The sequence below is a fragment of the Mya arenaria genome, chromosome 1 (genome assembly GCF_026914265.1).
Source record: "Mya arenaria isolate MELC-2E11 chromosome 1, ASM2691426v1".
Taxonomy (NCBI): Eukaryota; Metazoa; Mollusca; class Bivalvia; order Myida; family Myidae; genus Mya; species Mya arenaria.
In genome coordinates, this window is record NC_069122.1 from 27,301,900 (window position 1) to 27,324,644 (window position 22,745).

Genomic DNA, 22,745 nt, shown 5'->3' on the forward strand with positions numbered 1-22,745 from the left:
TGTAATAAATTAGAGTTTATTTTCATTCTTACTATCACTTGATGAAATAGTTCATATAAAAGCACAAATTAAATGCTGATAGTTCAGTCGCCTTTGTTACATGTAGCAGCGCTTTAGGAACACTTAAAACTAGAATATTGAGCAGCTTAGAAAAGTTGAATATAGGTTCAAGCATTACATATTAGTTTGCATGTAGTTAAAACAGTTTTTATGAATAATTTCGCAATGTAAGAGATTGATGCTACGTACTCAATATGTCTGGCTTTTAAAACATGAAAGAAATTTTATACGGAGATAAATCAAGTTGGCTATGTTAAGATTATTTAGTATAAATATTTTATGGGAAAACATCTATGATAAATTAATATGGCACTTTCACAAGGCATGCTTTGTAATAAATGGCTGGATTATCGAAATAAAGGTATATTGAAAATATATGTGATATATACTATTCTTGATGATTTTTTTTTTGTACATAATAGATACAAGGAACATAATAATCAAGACCTGCTAACCCTTATTGAAAGTTATAGGAAAATTTGTATCTTGCAAATTTAATTTTTTAAAAATATATCCAATATCAATTTCAAAAAGGCCATTTTATAAATTGTATGAAAATAAAAGCTTCCTTTTTAAAGATGCTTTCAAAGGGGATTCTGCCAGTACATTTTTATTTTCAAACTGTGTTGCCTGTATATACGAACCATCTCTTTGGCACCTCTCACGCTTTAACACAGATGTATGTCTTTATACGTCTGTATTGTAAAGTCTGTGTCTGCACACTCCTTGGAGATAATTTATTTAGTCCCTGATTAATCTTCTACCGAAGACGGATTAATTTGATTTCCAAGAATTGCACACACTTTATTTGATAGTTGCGAAATCAATGTTACACCATATGTGCAGCTATGAGGACGATTATTCTCCCATTTTCCCTGTTGCATTGTGGATTATTGTTTTAACGAGAGTAATTTTAGGAAATGAAACTTCTGAGATTTATATATTAGTGATAATTGATGTAAATGCTTTATTTTTGTAAGATTTGAAAAAAATAAAATAAAATAAACATTTTCTATTTGCAGTTTTACCCCAGAGTGAGGGTCACCATGGTGGCCTAGTGACCGGTTATCATGGCAACCACTTGTACGTAGACAGCATGGTTCTCGGAAGCCCAAGTGGTCCGATGCTTCCGATGGACTCTGATATACACATGGCAGGTGGAGACATGCATTACGATATACACATGGGGGCGGGGATGGGTGACCGGGCGATATCGTCTAGTACGGGCGGACTGGGTGACGGGAAGAAGCGGAAAGGGGGTGGAGTCGTGGGGAAGAGTATTGAGGAAGAGTTATGTAGGATTTGTGGCGATCGTGCATCAGGATACCATTATAATGCTCTAAGCTGTGAGGGATGTAAAGGTATGCTAGTGTATTGTTTTAGTCAGAATTATAAAGTATATAAGGTCTATTTAAATTTACAATTGGTTTGGGTTACCTGACCCTACCTACGAAAATGGCACTGACCCTACCATTTTTATTAAGTCAGTTGGTAATTTTTTTTTTAAACAAATGTGTGTTTTAATATGAAGTTTAAAACCTTACAATCTTTATGCGGAAGATTACTTTAACACCATTTAAGGAATGAATTGCAGGGTTTATTTCATTATTGGGGTATGAACGCAATTGGGCTGGTCGAAGAGTTCTAAGGACTCCAGGCATACTTTGACCAGCCCAATTGCATTCATATCCCCGATAATGACATCAACCACGCAATTCATTACTGATATTTACACCAATAGTTCCTTATTTCATTCAAGAATTGTTACAAAAAAAATTCATTTCAGTTAAGAAAACCTCTCAGTAATCCTTTCTTACCCATTCTGTAAATAGAACGACCCGACTAGCTGTAACCGGAAACATTTTTTCAAATGACGTCACAATAATGCGGGAAAAGATCAACCACTTGAAATCACTTTTAAATGTAAAACTGAAACACTTTTGGCAACAATACATTTAAAATATAATAAATTTACACTTTCTAAAATGTTGATATATATTTTACGGGACCAGCTGACACAATACAAACAATAACAAGATCAATAGTGTTCATGTATATTGTTATACGATGAATTGCGATCCATATCCAAAGATGTTGCGTTCATCGCTTGATAAACGCAATTGCCGAAAGGCAGTTCATTTAAGGAATGGAAGTTGAGGTGTAAATTATTCTCCAATGATGACAATTATGTTCTTACTTAAATTTAAGTTTAATAAAAAAATAAGTTTAATAAAAATAAAAAGCCTATGTACCATGGCTACCTGGTTTTGAAGAGATTCAGTAACCCTAACAATACCATTTTTTTTTGCCTTAACATGTCTGATTTATAGAACACCATGTCAAGGTTATGTTACAGCCTTCAGTCTGTGCAGTTTATGATTTTCAAACTCAATTTATGCAAGGTTTTCATTAGCATGTCTGATTTTTACAACACCATGTCAAGGTTATATAATAGTCTTCGGTGGCAAAAAAACATTTTGGGGGGTGGGCCTAAGGCATTAATACTTGCATCACTTGGTTGTGGAGGCTATATAGAAATCACTTTTTTCCATCCCTCTGTTGGTCCAGGAACATCAAGACAAGTCTACTTCCTTCCATAATTCCATGTTTTTGAGGTATTGACTTCAAATTTCACGCACATATTGACTATGTTGAGTTGAAGTTTCGTGCAAAAGAAACACTAATTTGTGATCCTAAGTACTACTTTGCACTCTTTGGATGTTTTACAGGTTTAATCCGAACTTCTTTCCTTTACAAAACATATGCATAACTCACTGTCGTATCAGGGCCGGCATGTGTGCTAAAATAAATTGAAAGCCTAATGTCTAAAACTATGCCAAGAATACACCAGAACAAAGCTTTTATGCAAAAAATGAAAACATTTTATTAGAAATATAAACGCCTAAAAATCATCGAATGAATAGTATTTTGTTATTGTATAGCAGGGAAATCATAGAATTTAAAGCATTAGCAACACGAAACCTGAGATACAACTATTTTGACATTCAGACAATCATTATTGTTTCTTATGTCATAAAAGTAATATAATAAATACACCATTACAAATAACTTGCGGTTGGTAATAATTTCTGGAACATCTTGGGCTAAACTCAGAGTGAAAAGCATTATGTTACCTTCCTACCAAGCCTCCATTATTTTGACCCACATTAATCTGATAGATATAGCTATCTAAAAATAGTTATATTCTGCTTAAACTAAAACGCTGGGATACAGAAATACACCGCAGAAATAGTCAAACAAGCATGAACTCATACTCGGAACGCAATACAACTGATCTATTTTTATAGCTTTGACGTCATTCTGCTAAACATAGAGCACATTGAGACAAAAAAATGGGTTAAAACGACATGAAAAGAAGTAGTTTTTTGGAGTTTGCAGTCTTAAAACTACCTACGTGCATGCGCAGATAGTCTAAAAACTGGTTTGCTTTTAAAAACTAAAAATCTCAAGCCTTATTTAACATCTGTAATAGTCTTTTTATGCCCCCGAAGGTGGGCATATTAAAATCGCACCGTCCGTCCGTCCGGCTCTGTAACTTTCTCTTGTATGGACAGATTTTAAAATAACTTGCCACATGTGTTCCACATACCAAGACAACTTGTGGCGTGCAAGACTCGTGTCCCTACCTCAAAGGTCAAGGTCACACTTAGTGTTTATTCACAATGGAGTGCTGCATATAAGGACATAGAGTATAGGTTGTCGTGTCCGGGCTGTAACTTTCCCTTGTATGGACAGATTTTAAAATAACTTGCCACATGTGTTCCACATTTCAAGACAACGTGTCGGGTGCAAGACCCGTGTCCCTACCTCAAAGGTCAAGGTCACACTTAGTGTTTATTCACAATGGAGTGCTGCATATAAGGACATAGAGTATAGGTTGTCGTGTCCGGGCTGTAACTTTCTCTTGTATGGACAGATTTTAAAATAACTTGCCACATGTGTTCCACATACCAAGAATACGTGTCGCCTGCAAGACCCATGTCCCTACCTCAAAGGTCAAGGTCACACTTAGTGTTTATTCACAATGGAGTGCTGCATATAGGGACATAGAGTATAGGTTGTCGTGTCCGGGCTGTAACTTTCCCTTGTATGGACAGATTTTAAAATAACTTGCCAAATGTGTTCCACATACCAAGACGACGAGTCGCGTGCAAGACCCGTGTCCCTACCTCAAAGGTCAAGGTCACACTTAGTGTTTATTTACAATGGAGTGCTGCATATAAGGACATAGAGTATAGGTTGTCGTGTCCGGGCTGTAACTTTCTCTTGTATGGAAAGATTTTAAAATAACTTGCCACATGTGTTCCACATACCAAGACGACGTGTTGCGTGCAAGACCCGTGTCCCTACCTCAAAGGTCAAGGACATAAGAGTATAGGTTGTCATGTACGGGCTGTAACTTTCTCTTGTATGGACAGTTTTTAAAATAACTTGCCACATGTGTTCCAAATACCAAGACGACGTGTCGCTTGCAAGACCCGTGTCCCTGCCTCAAAGGTCAAGGTCACACATAGTGTTTATTCACAATGGAGTGCTGCATGTAAGGACATAGAGTATAGGTTGTCGTGTCCGGGCTGTAACTTTCTCTTGTATGGACAGATTTTAAAATAACTTGCCACATGTGTTCCACATACCAAGACGACGTGTCGCGTGCAAGACCCGTGTCCCTGCCTCAAAGGTCAAGGTCACACATAGTGTTTATTCACAATGGAGTGCTGCATATAAGGACATAGAGTATAGGTTGTTGTGTCCGGGCTGTAACTTTCCCTTGTATGGAGCAGTCTTGTTCTGGTATTGACCTCTTCTAAATAAAACAATGGAAAAACCAAACCAACTCAGGAACTAGTTTATACCGTAATTGGCAAAGGCATTTAAATTTACCAAAAATATTTAAAAAATTTGTGGCACTTGTCTTATAGCCAGTTATTGTAAAATAAGGGGGGCTTTTTAAAGTACCTGACGATATCTTCCTAAATGACATATCACACATGTTTAGTGTATTGTCATCACATTCTCACCTCTGGCAGTATAGGCTAATTGTTGTAAAAAGAAGACAAACTTGAACACAACAATTGATTTGTAGGCAAAAGGTTTATTATCAAATTTATTCAACAACAACACATGAAATATTCGAATACCGATTTTGACATTCGAATACCAAACAATTGATCGAATATTCGAATATTCGTTTGCATCACTAGTACCTATTTTCCTATTTCAATGCACTACATTGCAAGTTACCATGTAAAATAAGGTGATTTGATCCCTTTAATTAATTTAATTAGGATTTAATGTCTTTACGATACCATCATTATTAATTCTCTGAGTAAAACATGCAATCATTAATGTGTTCTTAATGTTTATTAGATGATGCTGGGTCGAAAATGGAGAAAGATCTTGTTTAGCTGATATAGATTACGAAAGGTGAAGGTTTTATGCTCATGTTTGCAATAAATAATGTGCACCCGTCGATCAATTAATTACATCATGGTCAATTTGTACCACCCAAAATTTGGTCTCAAACAGTAGGTTTTCAGCTCTTTAAAGAGGTTCACTTGTAACTGTGCCGTTCTTGGTAGAATAATTTAAAGCTACAATTTTTTTGTCGGTTAATGTTCAACGAATGCAATTAAGGCCAAAATATTTTTGGTATATATATATTAGGGTTACATTTTTTTCAAAAACAGGTGGGGTACGTAAGCTTTTTTTATTAGCAGGATTTTTCATCGAAAAATTACACGTTATAGAATGGCGAAAAACAGGCGGACGGGCGGTTGGGCAGACGGGCAGTCTGGGGGGCGGGCATTAACAATTCTGCATTAAAGTTTTCATTTTATGTTATAAAATCAAGAATTTTTATCCAATGGTTATCAAACTTGGTCAGACTATTTGTCAGCATGTTATCTTGAATATAAATGAATGGGTCAGCTCGGGTCAAAAACAAGGTCACTAGGTCAAAATTTTAGAAGAAATATTTCACGGTAATAAATTCAACAATTTTTATCAAATCTTGATGAAACATGGTCAAAATTTAATATGGGTCAACCCGTGTCAAAATCTAGGTCACTAGGTCAGATCTTAGGAAAAATATTTCCCATTTTTTTGTTTTTTTTCCATATCTTCATGAAACTTTGTCAGAATATTTGTCTGCATAATATCTTGCTTATTTTTTATATCGGTAATCCCGGGTCAAATTCTAGGTCACGAGGTCAAATCTTAGGAAAAATTTTCCACGTCATAAATTCAGCATTTTTTGTCAAATCTTTATGAAACTTGGTCAAAATATTGGCTGCATGATATCTTGAAAGTTCTTTAATATTATATGTCCCCGGTCAAAATTTAGGTCGCATTAGGTCAAATCTTAGGAGAAAGAATTCCATGGTCATAAAAATTCATTAATTTTTGTCAAATCTTTATGAAACTTGGTCAGAATATTTGTCTACATGTTGTCTTAAACATTTGTGAATATGGGTCACTAGGTCAAATATTTTCCCGATGTCATAAAAAAAATGAAATCTTAGATGTTGAAGTGTGTCATCTAGGGTCAAAAACTAGGTCTCTGGGACAGATCTTATTGGAAAAGCTGATGTATTTATAAAATGTTCATTTTTCCTCACACAAATGGAATTATAAGTTTCTGTTGATCAGGTTATTTGTATGAACGATATCTCCGATAAGTATAATTATGGGTCTCTTTGGTTAAAAATACTAGGTCACATAGGTGCATTTCAATTGAAACAAAATTAACGAAAATATAAATACTATGGAATTATGAATAAATTGGTAAAACATTGGTTTGTGTATTAGTTGTGTCTGACCTAATGTTAACCACCAGAACTGGTGTTTGTATATAATATGCTAACACATAAAAATCTTTACCCAGTGTCAATGTAAACATCGTGGCGTCGTCTGCTAGTGCTTAAGTAGCAAATATAATGAAAATTTTGGTAATGATAATTGACTGAAACTGTTGTAGAAACCACCTCAGAACAGTCACTGCAGACAATCTGTTGTTGCAATTTATGCATGATTTTCCTACCATTTTGATGTGAAATATTTGATGGGGCTTTCACTTGGGGCGTCCCCATCTGAATCTGCTAGTGCTACAAACATGCATGTCTGTTTTCACTGACAGGAGCGTACATAGGCATAGGCCAGTAGTCTAGGGTGTGAAAAACCATTTCTGGTGCCCAAAATGGCAAGTACTAAAATCTCAAAATAAGGAGTAACGATCGAAGGCTAAGGGAGGCTGGTTAAAATGTTTATCGTAATTTCACTGAATGTTGGCTTCAGAATCTACAGAATGCTTGAAAAAGGTTCTTTCTTTAGTGTGTTCTTCAAAAAGTTTATCAGGGATGGGACACTCCTCCCACTTCCGACTAATTTATTGAGAACAAAAGTGTGAAAGACCTTCACATGTCGCCACTCACTCAAGTCTACATGCATTAAGTTCAAAATGGCTTCAGGTATGCTTCTTTCTGCAATGAGTATCATATTTTGTTTCATGATCAGACTGATGCATGTAATATTTTCTGCCGCAGGCCTAAATTGTGCAGTAAATAGGACACCTCCTAATTTGTTTTTAAGCTGTATAACTTTTTATGCCCCCGAAGGTGGGCATATTAAAATCGCACCGTCCGTCCGTCCGTCCGTCCGGCTCTGTAACTTTCCCTTGTATGGACAGATTTTAAAATAACTTTCCACATGTGTTCCACATACCAAGACGACGTGTCGCGTGCAAGACTCGTGTCCCTACCTCAAAGGTCAAGGTCACACTTAGTGTTTATTCACATTGGAGTGCTGCATATAAGGACATAGAGTATAGGTTGTCATGTCCGGGCTGTAACTTTCTCTTGTATGGACAGATTTTAAAATAACTTGCCACATGTGTTCCACATACCAAGACGACGTGTCGCGTGCAAGACCCGTGTCCCTACCTCAAAGGTCAAGGTCACACTTAGTGTTTATTCACAATGGAGTGTTGCATATAAGGACATAGAGTATAGGTTGTTGTGTCCGGGCTGTAACTTTCCCTTGTATGGACAGATTTTAAAATAACTTGCCACATATGTTCCACATACCTAGACGACGTGTCGCGTGCAAGACCCGTGTCCCTACCTCAAAGGTCAAGGTCACACTTAGTGTTTATTCACAATGGAGTGCTGCATATAAGGACATAGAGTATAGGTTGTCATGTCCGGGCTGTAACTTTCTCTTGTATGGACAGATTTTAAAATAACTTGCCGCATGTGTTGCACATACCAAGACGACGTGTCGCGTGCAAGACCCGTGTCCCTACCTCAAAGGTCAAGGTCACACTTAGTGTTTATTCACAATGGAGTGTTGCATATAAGGACATAGAGTATAGGTTGTTGTGTCCGGGCTGTAACTTTCCCTTGTATGGACAGATTTTAAAATAACTTGCCACATATGTTCCACATACCTAGACGACGTGTCGCGTGCAAGACCCGTGTCCCTACCTCAAAGGTCAAGGTCACACTTAGTGTTTATTCACAATGGAGTGCTGCATATAAGGACATAGAGTATAGGTTGTCGTGTCCGGGCTGTAACTTTCTCTTGTATGGACAGATTTTATAATAACTTGCCACATGTGTTGCACATACCAAGACGACGTGTCGCCTGCAAGACCCGTGTCCCTACCTCAAAGGTCAAGGTCACACTTAGTGTTTATTCACAATGGTGTGCTGCATATAAGGACATAGAGTATAGGTTGTTGTGTCCGGGCTGTAACTTTCCCTTGTATGGACAGATTTTAAAATAACTTGCCAAATGTGTTCCACATACCAAGACGACGTGTCGCGTACAAAACCCGTGTCCCTACCTCAAAGGTCAAGGTCACACTTAGTGTTTATTAACAATGGAGTGCTGCATATAAGGACATAGAGTATAGGTTGTCGTGTCCGGGCTGTAACTTTCTCTTGTATGGACAGATTTTAAAATAACTTGCCACATGTGTTCCACATATCAAGACGACGTGTCGCGTGCAAGACCTGTGTCCCTACCTCAAAGGTCAAGGTCACACTTAGTGTTTATTCACAATGGAGTGCTGCATATAAGGACATAGAGTATAGGTTGTCGTGTCCGGGCTGTAACTTTCCCTTGTATGGACAGATTTTAAAATAACTTGCCACATGTGTTCCACATACCAAGACGACGTGTTGCGTGCAAGACCCGTGTCCCTACCTCAAAGGTCAAGGTCACACTTAGTGTTTATTCACAATGGAGTGCTGCATACAAGGACATACAATGGAGTGCTGCATACAAGGACATAGGGTATAGGTTGTCGTGTCCGGGCTGTAACTTTCTCTTGTATGGACAGATTTTAAAATAACATGCTACATGTGTTCCACATACGAAGACGACGTGTCGTGTGCAAGACTCATGTCCCTACCTCTAAGGTGAAAGATACACTAAGTGTTTATTCACAAAGGAATTCTGAATATAAGGACATTACAGTGTAGGTTGTCAAGTATGGGTGGTATTTTTTTATTTTCAGAGGCAATTTAAAATAACTTGCCATATGTATTTGACACGTAAAGGCAATATCAACTTTTCATGTACTGACCTTGTTCGTAGGTCAATGTCACATTCGGGGGCATTCGTCACATACTGTGACAGCTCTTGTTCTAACAACAAATTTCTTTGTTTCTTATGTATTTTCTGTCATGCCTGTTATGTTATTTTCTTTCAACTACGTAATGGCCTTGATCCGAGACTTAATTTAGAAATTTAAGTATAAGAAAGGGAGCATTAATTTTGATGTGAAGTTTTGACATGTAGGGATTCATGTTATGTTTTTAAATGAAAAGAAAATTGGTTGAAATGGTCTAAAATAATGGAAAGATTTAGGCAGAATCCTGTGTCTTTTTATACATCTGTTTAAGTTAGTCCTCCTGCCCCAATTTCTCGAAACTTCTTAAGCTTAACAGGCTTACGTAGCTTATTTCAAAAAGCCAAATTACATTTTTATATTGAATTTTGATAAATGAAAACTGATTTATTCTGATTATCATGAAGATAAATTCTATCCAAAGTATAAAATCTCTTAAAGAAGTTAACATTACACAATTTATTGAAAACCAAAAATTGTGAGCTTAGCTTAATCCTGTTATAGATGGTTCGAGGAATTGGTGGCTGTCTCTAAATTTTATACATACAACTTAAAGTTAATTCTCTGTCTCTTTTTATTCATCCTTTAGGCCTTTTTTTTTTAATTATATGTTTTACGAACGGCCAGAGTTGTGAAGTGTCAGGGGAGGAGGAAATAAAAATAAAAATAAAATTACATTTGTGGAATTTTATTTTTTGGTCGGGGAAAAAAAAACACACAGAAAAGCAAAAGCTATGATGTATTCTCTATGATTTTCTATTTCAATGTCAAGTCAATATGTAAGTGTGAGCACATTTGTTTTTGCTTTATCTGACAAGTTCACTTCATATTTTCATTAATCACTCTTTATACTTTGTAAATGCATGTTATTAGAGACAAGTGACGTAAAAAAATCAACTATTTTCGGTAAATTTATTTGCTATTTAGAGTTTCAGGAATCAGCTATCACTTCACTGTGTTGTCTTGGCTGCAAATTGTCTGATACCAATTCACTAACCATGTCATTGTTACAGTTAGCAAAACAGCTTTTTTGTTTCCTTCTATACAGGGAATATTTATCTGCCAGGAACTAGCGATCCAGGAACTTTGTAAATCAACTGATTATAGCTGTCTGATAAAACAAAAGCTGTCTATCCAACAGTGATTCAAATAATAATAGTTGTCCATCACACATTCTGCCCAACAGCAGTCCAAACATCACTGGTGGTCCAACCAACACTTCCGGTCCAACCATTTATGGTAACTGTTGTTCAACCAACACATATGGTCCATCCAATATAGTGGTCCAGTAAGCAATAGATTCCCAACCAACAATAGAGTTTCAACAGGCACTAGCTTACATCATGTTACTACCAATCTAGCAGCCCAACCAATTGTAGTGATGTTCTTCATTGAAAGTAATGATCTCAGTAGATAACATCAGCATATTTGAATCATATCTGTAAAGAAAGGAATGGAACATTAAAAGTATATTTTTTATAAAAAAAATAAGTTACTTTCAGACTTATTTATGGATGGGTTTTAAGACAATCTGGACCCCGATTTAATTCCAGGCCTGGGTGTATGTGACTAGTCCGGTGGCCATCATAATGTTTAAACATAACTAACTAGTGACAAATCATTCAGAAGCTGAGAACACTATACAAAGGTGACAGCATAACATAATTACTCTTTCTAAGTAAAATTCTTATTAATAGTAATAAAACACACAGAGCAGTATAAATATCATAATTTATATTGATAATGATTTATATAATTATGTTCATTCATAAGACTATAACATAGTTATACTGTACCTGGTAATGTACATACAGATTACTCATTATAGATTATCTCTGTCAGATAGTAAAACATCTTAATGTATTATTTGTGTTAATTTTCAAAACAAATGTTTTAGAATAGATGATATTTTTTGTTATTAATAATACTCCAATAACAATAGTAACCACAGTCTTTTCTGAACCATCTACCCCACCCACCAGAACTAAACTGTCCAGGTAAACAGTCAAGCGATTTATAGCTCATGACATTGAAATTATATCACAATAATGTAATATAAACTCATTAAAATGACAACTCTAATAAAAATAAATAAATAATAACAAACCTGGAACCATATTTATCTCTGTTATTATACTTTGTTATAATCCGGAAATAAACCGGAGGTCACCCTGCCACAAAGGATTATCCGGATGAGCTAAAACCCGGTACCAGGTATCGATATCGAGAAAATTCGTTATCACAGTTTATGATACCGGATTATGTTGATACCGTGTTATTTAAAGTATGCATTGGTTGTCAAAAAGCAATTAATAACAGACCGTGGATACTTGGATTTATCATCTGATATTAACCCTGATATCAACATAATTCGGTGTCAGAAAGAGATACCGGATACCGGGGGATACTAGGTACAGGATACCAGGTTTTTAGCACCAGCCTGCAAATCCGATGAATGTTTTTCAGAAATGTTTACACCAATATTTTTACAGCTATTGCGATGTCCTCTGCTTTTAATGATTTGCCGCGATAAAGTTTCATCGGCGGAAATAAAAAAAACAGAAATCACAATTTTATTTTTATTTCAAAAATGAGTTTTTTTGAGGGGCGCTGTTCGTAAAACATAGAATCAAATAAAAAAGGCCTTATCAATGTTTCAGGATTCTTCCGTCGTAGTATAACACGGTCAGCAGCGTATCACTGTAAATATGGCGGAAATTGCGAGATGGACATGTGGATGCGACGAAAGTGCCAAGCTTGCCGACTACGACGTTGTCGAGAGGTCGGCATGAAAGAGGAATGTAAGTGATTTTATGCACAGTATTTGCCCTTTCAAATGATAACAAACTTATATTGAGGTCTCCTGCCATCAAAAAATACCTTATATAAGGGGACTAAAGTTACTAGGGCATGTTATGTAATTGTGTTCTGCTTTTTAAAAAAAATTGTATCTTTCGATCGCCATGTTTACATATTGTTCCAATTCGAAATTTACTGGGTTTGTCTACCAAGTAAATACCAGCAAATTTAAAAATAACTTTGCTTTATCATGTATTCTGTAAAAATCACATGACTTTCAAATGCTAATTATTCACACTATTTACTGGGAAACCCTTATGCGCTATTTTCAAACGAGTAACCTCGGCTGAGACAGTGAAAAAATATTCTTATAATCATGCAAAGTGATGTATTATCGGTTTTATATACTTTAAGCTTGTATGAACTGTGAATCCTAGGCTTATGTGTTGAGGATATACAGTATTTGCTGATTTTAAGACCATCTGGTGTCTAGTCCCTTTAAAAATTAATTTGACAAAGCAATTAAATTACTGAAAGGTCTATACATATTGATAGCTCACTCACTTACAATTCAAATTGCTCACACATTCTCTGTTGTCATAAACAACAATCTAGGTACTAGATTTGTTTTTGTTTCCATACATTGGCTGCATCATGGTGTACTGTGCAGGTGATCCATTCAGTACTTCATGCTCGATCATTCTGACAGTGTATAGTGGTGTACCTTAAATAATTATGTCATGATCGCTCTCCGTCTACAAAATTCTTTACAAGGTTACAAAATAGCCAGCCACCTTAGAGCAAGAACTCAATAAGTACATATATAAATATATAAATAGAAGCAGATGTTGGGTTCTTGCATCAAGGTGACTAAAACATGTTTTTTTATTACATCTCTTTGTTTATTTCTTTCCCCATTGTGAGACAAACTTACACTACTAGGGTTGTAAGTGTGTCTGTTTGTTCCATTTCTGAGACAGCCTATCACTTTTTAAGATCAAGATGTTTTTTAATCATTAACATTAATATTCGAGTCGCGGCTGAACAGGCAACATACATAAATTCAACTTTCGACTGTCTTTTCTATCGTTTTTACTGAAGAATGATTACATTTTTTACTCTGAACAGTCAATCATAAAGATATTCTAATGTTAACATATAATTATTTCAAGTAGTTTCATTAATTTCTTTATTATCACAATCATTCCTATTATCCATTTAAATGCAGTATAGGAAAGATTTATGCAGAAATAATTGCTTCCCTTGGGTTCACTGATTTTGCACAGTTGTTAAAGAAACTGCCTCATGTTTTGAAACCAAATATGTTTTTCGTGGTAGTGCATCTACACTAATATTATGACACATAAAATACACTTAAAAATATAACAAAAGTTTTAATGGAGTGTGAACCCACACTGGTACAGTCAATGAATAAAATCAAAGCGCTGATAGCGCTGCATGAACAGGGTTTTATACGGGTTTCACCATTATAATTCACGATCATGTATGTATTAATAAGGTGTTTATATGTAGCACAGTGAATCTAAGAGTCCCCGTGTAAAACAACCACAGGTGCCGCCCCAGGTTTATTGAATCATGATGGTAAATGACAAATTAATATTTTATTGACCATAAAGTTAATGTCGTTGTGTAACCAGGCAAACCAGGATGGAGAATGTAACCAATCCCGGCATAAGACTCCATCCAGTCCTGTGGTGTTTCAATATAAGTTAGGCTTGCCAAGGATTTATTAACCAGAGAAATAAAATAGAAATTGGTTGATCATCCCGGGTGAATTTAAAAGATACACTTAAACCATTTCCAGTTGGTAATTAGATGTTGGCATAAACAAAGACTATACTAATTATTAAATTGAAAACGATCCTTTTCAGGGCCATTGTTAAATTTTAAAATGATATATACATTATTTACATAAAAAAATGGATTCTCACCTGGGAGAAACAATAAATAGATAATATGCAACGGCTAGTGAACTATTGAAACAGCATAGAAACAAACACCACGAAGCCTTCCTCCCCGTAAATGTGTGGGGTTTAAAAATAGAAAATGAAAATATAAAAAGGGCGAGTGCTTGTGCTATTCCCAACCAAGAAAATGAAATATATACTAATCAAACTTTACTCATTAGCAAGAGTTTGCCTATGTTTGCCTTGTTATTCACAAAACAACTTCAAAAATACAACAGATTAAAGAGAAATAGTTTCTTAATGAAAATGGTCAAAATTAAAATAATTGCTTTCAAACAATTGTAAATGAAACACCTAATAAGTTATTAAATACGTGATATTTTCTCATATTTACACCAAACCAGCAAAAAAAATATAACTCAATTCATTTCAATGAAATGCCATTTTCAAAAAAAAAAATACACAAACATTCGTCTCTATGTACTGTGAGCGAGTATAAAAAAGTATATAAAATAAATTAAACAAAAAAGTCTTAAAAATCTTTAATTTCAAAACTTTTTTCCCTTCTTTGGCTATATGGTCAGCAACCCTCTTCTATTTCTATATCGTCAGCTAACTTGTCTAACATGCCTGTGAAAATGGCATGCGCAGGGAATGGGATCATTGTTTCATGTGATAGAATGATGCGCTTTGAGTGGATAGTAATTCTTTGTTTACGTTTCGATGTTCATTCATTTTTGGGCGCAGGGATACTACTTTAATATTATCTTTTATCTAAGTTCAACAAATTACATGATTAAAATAGTTATTGCGTTGTGATTGCTTCTTGCTTTGTCAACTCTAGCTCGGTTATTGGAAACATAGCTTGCAATTTATATAGTCCGCACTTTCTCAAATTTTATTTTTGGTGGTAAAGAGGCAGACGACAATTATTACTATTAATAGGCATTTTATGTTGTGAGTGTCAAGTTTGTAGCTACACTGAACAGGGTTGAAAACAACCCTGTTTAAAAATGATTGACAATAAAACCTCTCGCCCACAAAGACTCATTCTTACTAATACAATTCAATATTTGGACTTCAAAGACAATATTTAACATTTGGTGAAGGGTTCCTGCAGCCAGCAGTATCTAAAATACTTTTAACACTCCTAACACTCCTAATGATTTGCCATAATTAATTGCATGATCTGTCAAAAAAATGTGTTTTACAAAAACATGAGCAAGTCCCTTTAATATATAAAATTACACATATACTGATTTGAATAATTGTGGTAAGGCTTGCATAATGGTAATTAAGAATCTGCTTTAGGTTGTCTAAAACAATTCATTAACATATATATTGGCCTATATATTGTTAAAAGTTATAGCTTGATTTTTGCTGGGCTGTTTTGCAAAGAAAAAAGTTAAGTTATGAAGATTGTGATTGGCAGTGTTATGGTAGAGGGGATGGGGCTTATCAGGTTGGGCCATATGTGACATATAAGCCAAAATTGGGCATTACAATTCAGAAATGAACCAACATGCCTGAAAAAATAGACATAAAAAGATCAAAATGGGGTTATGTAAGATTTCAATTTTTATTTAAACATTAAATTGGGAATTTTATTTTTACATTTGTGCAGAGTACATGTTTTAGCATGGAGAATGGGGTTTAAAGTTTAATTCAACCGCAAATTGGTCAGAAAATACACAGGATCATGTTTTGGTGTCTTTTTCAGTGCCATCAAGTCATACAAAAACACTAAATTGGCGATAATATATTCAGATTAAACTTGATATACATGTTGCTAGTTTGTGAGCAAGGCCTGCAACTCTGGTTTTCAAGTCATTGTCAAGTTATGCCCCTTGTGTGGCTAAATAATGAACAAGACAAGCCTTTGAGTGTGTTTGACTATATTGTTTAAAGGAGCAACCAGATTTGATACTTGTTATTTAAGCCATGAAGAAAAGCGGTATGAAGAAAACTATGTTGAACAACATGATTCATTAAAATGAAACACATTCTTTTTCTTAGTCAAAACCAAGTCTCATGCTAAAGATATATGTCCTTGGGCTTGATGTTGTTCCAAGCAAGTTCCATAGTATTCTGTACGTATTTGTGGGCTTTAAAAGTGGAAGACGGTTGTAACTTTAGGAAACGAAGGCAGCGGTACAAGAGTCTTCACTTGGCCCTCAAATGAGGGTACCATGTGTGGATAACTACATCAGAGTTGCTATGAGACTGTATGACAGTTACGTGTGGAAAATGTAATTCTCAAAGAGTATTTAACTGTTGCCTAATTCATGTTTAATTTAATTTGAGCCACTTGTGAAGAATGAATAGATGCATTATTAAAATCAATGGCAAGGTCAAATTCCTTATTCAGTGAAATTGTTCCTGTAACTATGGAGTTATTGCCCTTTTTTCTATCCAATTATAAGAATTTGATAAATAATTGTCATCCTTTGAATTTGATAAATAATTTTCAATCCATTTCATTAGCTCTTCTTTTTTTTCAAATTTGAAGCTTTGTGTCCTTGTTGTTTTCATCAGTGTCGGCATTGTGTAAAAACTAACCTTGTTCGCAACTTAAAAACATTGAACATTTATATAGATATTCAACTGAAACTTGAAACAGATATTGCAAGAAACACAAACTGATGACAATGAAACTTTGTTCTAATGTTGATATTGTCTGTTTCAGGTTTATTGTCTGAAGAACAGTGCAAAGCACGTGATGTTAGGAGGAAACAGAAAACGACTAAGTCGAAAAAATCGGAAAGTAGTAGTGGTCCCGCGACACCTAACTCAATGTGTGATAAATCGGATATTGACGATTCTAAAGATTCTAAAGATTCTAAGGATTCTTGTATGAAAAATAAAATAACAAGTGCTAAACCACACTCTATAATTGACCCAGAACCCTTGGAAAGGGTGTGTGAAGATACAAAAAAGTTAGTGGAAAAGCTTGTGTACCTCCAAGATAAATACGAGTTTGCGGACGAAAAAGTGATAAAATCAGTCAACGTAAGTACTGTTTTAGAACTAGCACCTGTCCCTGATTGGGATTATAAGATTGTCTGTTGTTGTTGTTGTCCTTTTGTTTTTGAAAAAAGAGTTTAGGTAATGCCACAGCCTGGAAAACTAGATAAAATTAAAAAAACTTTTTTAAGATACTTTTTAATATGAGACTACGTGTTTTAGTACAACAAACACTATTTGTATGTGTTGGGGGGCACATAACTCTTGCTTTAATCATTTATTAGCTGTGACCTTTGAGAGAGTGAAAAAAAGACAAGCGCTTGTAACAACTTGCAGTGTTCTTGTTTTTCAGTATTTAAAGCTCAGGCCTTAAAAAAAGAAGCTTTGGTTCAAGTTACTCAACCCCTTCCTATGAATAAGGTCCGACCCTACCATTTTAACAGTTGGTGAAAAAAAAATGCTCTTTTTTTATTGTCGTTTTTTAGTGTATGTTTTAATATGCTTTATACAGGAAATTATTTAACTTAATTCTTTATTCTAAAATTTCTTATATGAAAATAGAAGGCCTACCATCCCTACCTGTTGTAACCCTTACCAAACCTTTTTATTTTTTGTTGGGGGGGGGGGGCAGAGTCAGGCCAGCTTAAATCTCTTTGGTGGAGCTTGTTAGAACTGTTGGAACAACCTTATCAGTTAAACACTCGAATTTTGAATTTCTGTTATTGAGGGACATTATTATATACCCTTTGGAAAAATACTGAGTAAAGAATCTTTGTACATTCAAATTTGACATTTGCACAAAATTGTTCTTACAACTTCACAGTAAGTCATCAGTTTCTTTGGCATGTTCACAAATTTGTGCCACTTCATATGAAAAAAAAAAAAATCTATAGAAATGTTGTACAAGTTTTTTTGGTGCATCATTATATTGGAATGAGAACATACCCAGTGGGAAACAAGTATTGTTTCATTTCATTTCTCTTTTTTTAATCTGCAATTCTATGTGCAACTGGTGTCAAGACTGTAGGACATTTTTCCATCTTATAGATCTATCAATTTATAAATTCAACATTATCTGTTTTGCTTCAGTCTTATTCTGCCTGGGAACAAGGTCATTGGTTAAGATTGTTTGATCTAGGTAAAAATCATTTCACTGCGGCAGTTGTTGAGCCAGAACAACTCTTCACAGTTAAATGACTTTCAAACTCAGTTAATGTGAAGTTTTGATTAGCATGTCTGAATTATAAAACATTATAATGTCAAGGTGATGTCTAAGTCTTCCGTCTTGGCAGTTAATAATTTTCAAACTCAGTTAATTTGAGGTTTCATTAGCATGTCTGATGTATAGAACACAATGTCAATGTGATGTCATACGTAGTCTTCAGTCTGAGCATTGAATGATTTTCAAACAGTTAATGTGAGGATTTCATTAGCATGTCTGATATATAGAACACGATGTCAAGGTATTGTCACAGTCTTCGGTCTGGGCAGTGAATGATATTCAAACCCAGGTAATTTTAGGTTTTCATCTAAGCATGTCTGATTTATAGATCACAATGTCAAGGTGATGTCATAGTCTTCGGTCTGGGCAGTAAATGATATTCAAACTCAGTTAATGTGAGGTTTTCATCTAAGCATGTCTGATTTATAGAACACAATGCCAAGGTATTGTCATAGTCTTCGGTCTGGGCAGTGAATGATATTCAAACTCAGTTAATGTGAGGTTTTCATCTAAGCATGTCTAATTTATTATAGAACACAAAGTCAAGGTCATGTCATAGCCTTAGGTCTGAGCATTGAATGATTTTCAAACTCAGGTAATTTGAGGTTTGCATAAGCATGCCTGATTAGTAACACCCCATGCCAAGGTGATGTCATAGCCTTCTGTCTTTCAAAAACGTAACCTTGGCCAAATCCCAATTAAAAACATTTCAAGACTTTCACAACTTAGAACATGTATAATTATCTTACCATTGGCAATAGGCATTGTGTAGCAAGAAGCATAAATCTACCTTTTACTCAATGTCAAGTTATTTCCCCTGATTTGCGGAACTCCTTGCTACATTGTGTTCTTGACAGGACAAAAATATGTAAATGAAGGGGTGGACATGAACACAAGCCTGCAAGCCTTGCACTATTAAATAAAATTCTAAGCTTGGACTGTCCGCATTGTTTAAAACTCTCCTATTTTGAATTCTCAATTTTAAGGGAAATATATACAGTCGAACCTCGTTATGTCGACTTTTTCGGGACCTAGTGAAAAAAGTCGAGATAAAGAAAAGTCGACTCATCCGAATTACAAAAAAATATCACCAATCCAAACACTTTTGAGTTGGATTGTCCGATGTTTACATACACAATTGAACGGTCTTGTTAAATATTTTTGTCGTGAAAACAGCAAACTTATTATTGAAAAATAAAATGAAACAAAAGAAGAATTATTTGTGTCAAATTTATTTCTTTTGCGTTTATGGATCACTCAAAACATATAAAACCACAATTGCATACATTTGTACATTGTAAGATTATATACCGGGTCCTTCTCTTAGTGGTCGACCAGAGCAGTGGAAATAACATTTGACATTTTGAAGTTATTCTTTCTGTTCCCATGCGGGATTGATATCTAATCAATAAAATGTTCATGTTTTATACAATACCAAAGAGTTTGAGCAATAAATGTCTCTTTAATTAGATACATAAACAAACAACTTTAATTATTCTCACTTACCAATTACATTTATGTATCCCCCAATTATGATAGTTTGTTATATTGACACGCACGGTATTTTGCGACATGCCACAAACCGTCATGAATATTTTCACACCTACGTCTCGATCTACAATTCGACATAAAGAACATAGGAAATGTGAGAAATTCGACCACTGGGACTGAAAAACGAGGTCGACATAGCGAAAAAGTCGAGATAAAATAATCGACACAAACAGATTTATTTTATATAGAATAAAGAGGAATAAATTCGGGACCAGAAAAAAAGTCGACATAACCGGAAAGTCGACTTATCCGACGTCGACATAGCGAGGTTCGACTGTAGACTTAAAGGAAAACTGGGTAAAGAATCTTTATGCATTCAAACTTGACATTTGCTCATTATTGTTCAAACTACTTAGCAGTAAATCATAAGTGTCTTTGGCAATTGTTTGCAAATTAAAAAATGTGCCACTTCATTTGAAAATAATAATAAAAAATCCCTATAGAATTGTTGTACAAGTATTTTTGGTGCATAATTATATAGAAATGAGAACATTTCCAGTGGGATACAAGTATTGTTTCATTTCATAACTCTTTTTTATCTGCAATTTTATGTATAACTTGTGTTAAAAATGTAGGACATTTTCCATCCAATCTATCAGTTTAAAAATTCAACATTATCTGTCTTGCTTCAGTCTTATTAATTCTGCGTGGGAACAAGATGATTGGTAAAGATTGTCTGATCTAGGTAAAAATCATTTCACTGCAGTAGGTTTTGAGCCAGAAGAACTCTTCAAAGTTATATGACTTTCAAAGTCAGTTGATGTGAGGTTTTCATTAGCATGTCTGATTTATAGAACAACATGTCAAGGTTATATGTAAGAGCCATCTGGCTGGGCAGTTAATAGTTTTCAAACTCAGTTAATTTGAGGTTTTCATTAGAATATGTCTGATTTATAATTAGCACAATGTCAAGGCCATGTCATAGTCTTCGATCTGAGGTTTTCATTAGCATGTGTGATTTATAAAGCACCATGTCAAGTAAATGTCATAGTCATCGGTCTGGGCAGTGAATGATTTATTCTACTCAGTTAGGTTAATGTGAGGTTTTCATCTAAGCATGTCTAATGTATAGAACACAATGTCAAGGTGATGTCACAGTCTTCGGTCTGGGCAGAGAATGATTTATTAAACTCAGTTAATTTGAGGTTTTCATTAGCATGTCTGATGTATAGAACACAATGTCATGGTGATGTCATAGTCTTCGGTCTGGGCAGTGAATGAATTATTAATCTCAGTTAATTTGAGGTTATCTGCATTAGCATGTCTGATTGCTAACTCACCATGTCAAGGTCATGTCAAAGTCTTTGGTCTGGCAAAAACTTAAACTTTGGCCATATCCCAATTAAAGACCTTTCAAGACGTTCACAACTTAGTATACATATATAATTGTCTTACCAGTGGCGATACATCTTTGTGAAGCAAGGAGCATGAAATCTACATTTTACTCATTGTCAAGTTATTTCCCCTGATTGCAGAACTCCTACCTAGATTGTACAAGGATATATCAATGCAGTGGTCAAAATTAACACAAGCCTGCAAGCCCTTCACTGGTAAAAATATTTCAAGATTGGACCGTCCTCATCAGTTAAATCACTCCTATTTTGAATTCTCTGTTTTGAGGGACATAAATCTACTTAAGGATATACTGAGTAAAGAATCTTCGTACATTCAAAATTGACATTCAGCTTGCACAATATTGTTCAAACTAAGCAATAGTAAATCATCAGTTTCTTTGGCATGTTCACAAATTTGTGTCACTCCATGTGAAAAAAAATAAATAGAAATGTTGTGCAAGTTTCTTTGGTGCATTATTATATTAGAATGAGAACATACCCAGTGGGAAACAAGTATTGTTTCATTTCATTTCTCTTTTTCTATCTGCAATTCTATGTACAAATTATGTGTCAAACTGTAGGACATTTTTCCATCTAATCGATCAATTTTAAAATTTGACATTATCTGTTTTGCTTCAGTCTTATTCTGCCTGGGAACAAGGTGATTGGTAAAGATTGTATGATCTAGGTAAAAATCATTTCACTGCTGTAGATTTTGAGCCAGAACAACTCTTCACAGTTACTGACTTTCAAACTCAGTTAATGTGAGGTTTTCACTAGCATGTCTGATGTATACAACACAATGTCAAGGTGATGTCACAGTCTTCCAGCTGGGCAGTGAATGCTTTTCAAACTCAGTTAATGTGAGATTTCATTAGCATCTCTGATGTCAAGGTGATGTCATAGCCTTTGGTCTGAGCATTGAATGATTTTCAAACTCTGTCAATGTGAGGTTTTCATTAGCATGTCTGATTTATAGAACACCATGTCAAGGTTATATGTCAAAGTCTTGGGTCTGGCAAAAAGTTAAATCTTGGCCATATCCTAATTGTCTTACCAGTGTCTATACATATTTGTGTAGCATGCATGATGTAAATCTACCTTTTACCTATTGTCAAGTTATTCCCCCTGATTGGCAGAACTCCTAGCTACATTGCGTTCTTGATTGTACAAAGATATTTCAATGCAGTGGTCAAAATTAACACAAAGCCTGCAAGCCCAGCAGTTGTAAAAAT

At 35.0% G+C, this 22,745-nt stretch overlaps 1 protein-coding gene across 1 annotated transcript in view; it reads left to right on the forward strand.

The window, feature by feature from the left end:
- Positions 1-288: 288 nt before the first annotated feature.
- LOC128235547 (ecdysone receptor-like) overlaps positions 289-22,745 on the forward strand; it is a 62,313-nt gene continuing 39,856 nt past the window's right edge. Inside the window, exons 1-4 of the mRNA XM_052950364.1 lie at positions 289-421; positions 1,083-1,421; positions 12,373-12,513; positions 17,126-17,448. Of these exons, the coding sequence (XP_052806324.1) occupies positions 367-421; positions 1,083-1,421; positions 12,373-12,513; positions 17,126-17,448 (858 nt within the window). The 5' untranslated portion in view covers positions 289-366. The remainder of the gene's footprint in view (positions 422-1,082; positions 1,422-12,372; positions 12,514-17,125; positions 17,449-22,745) is intronic.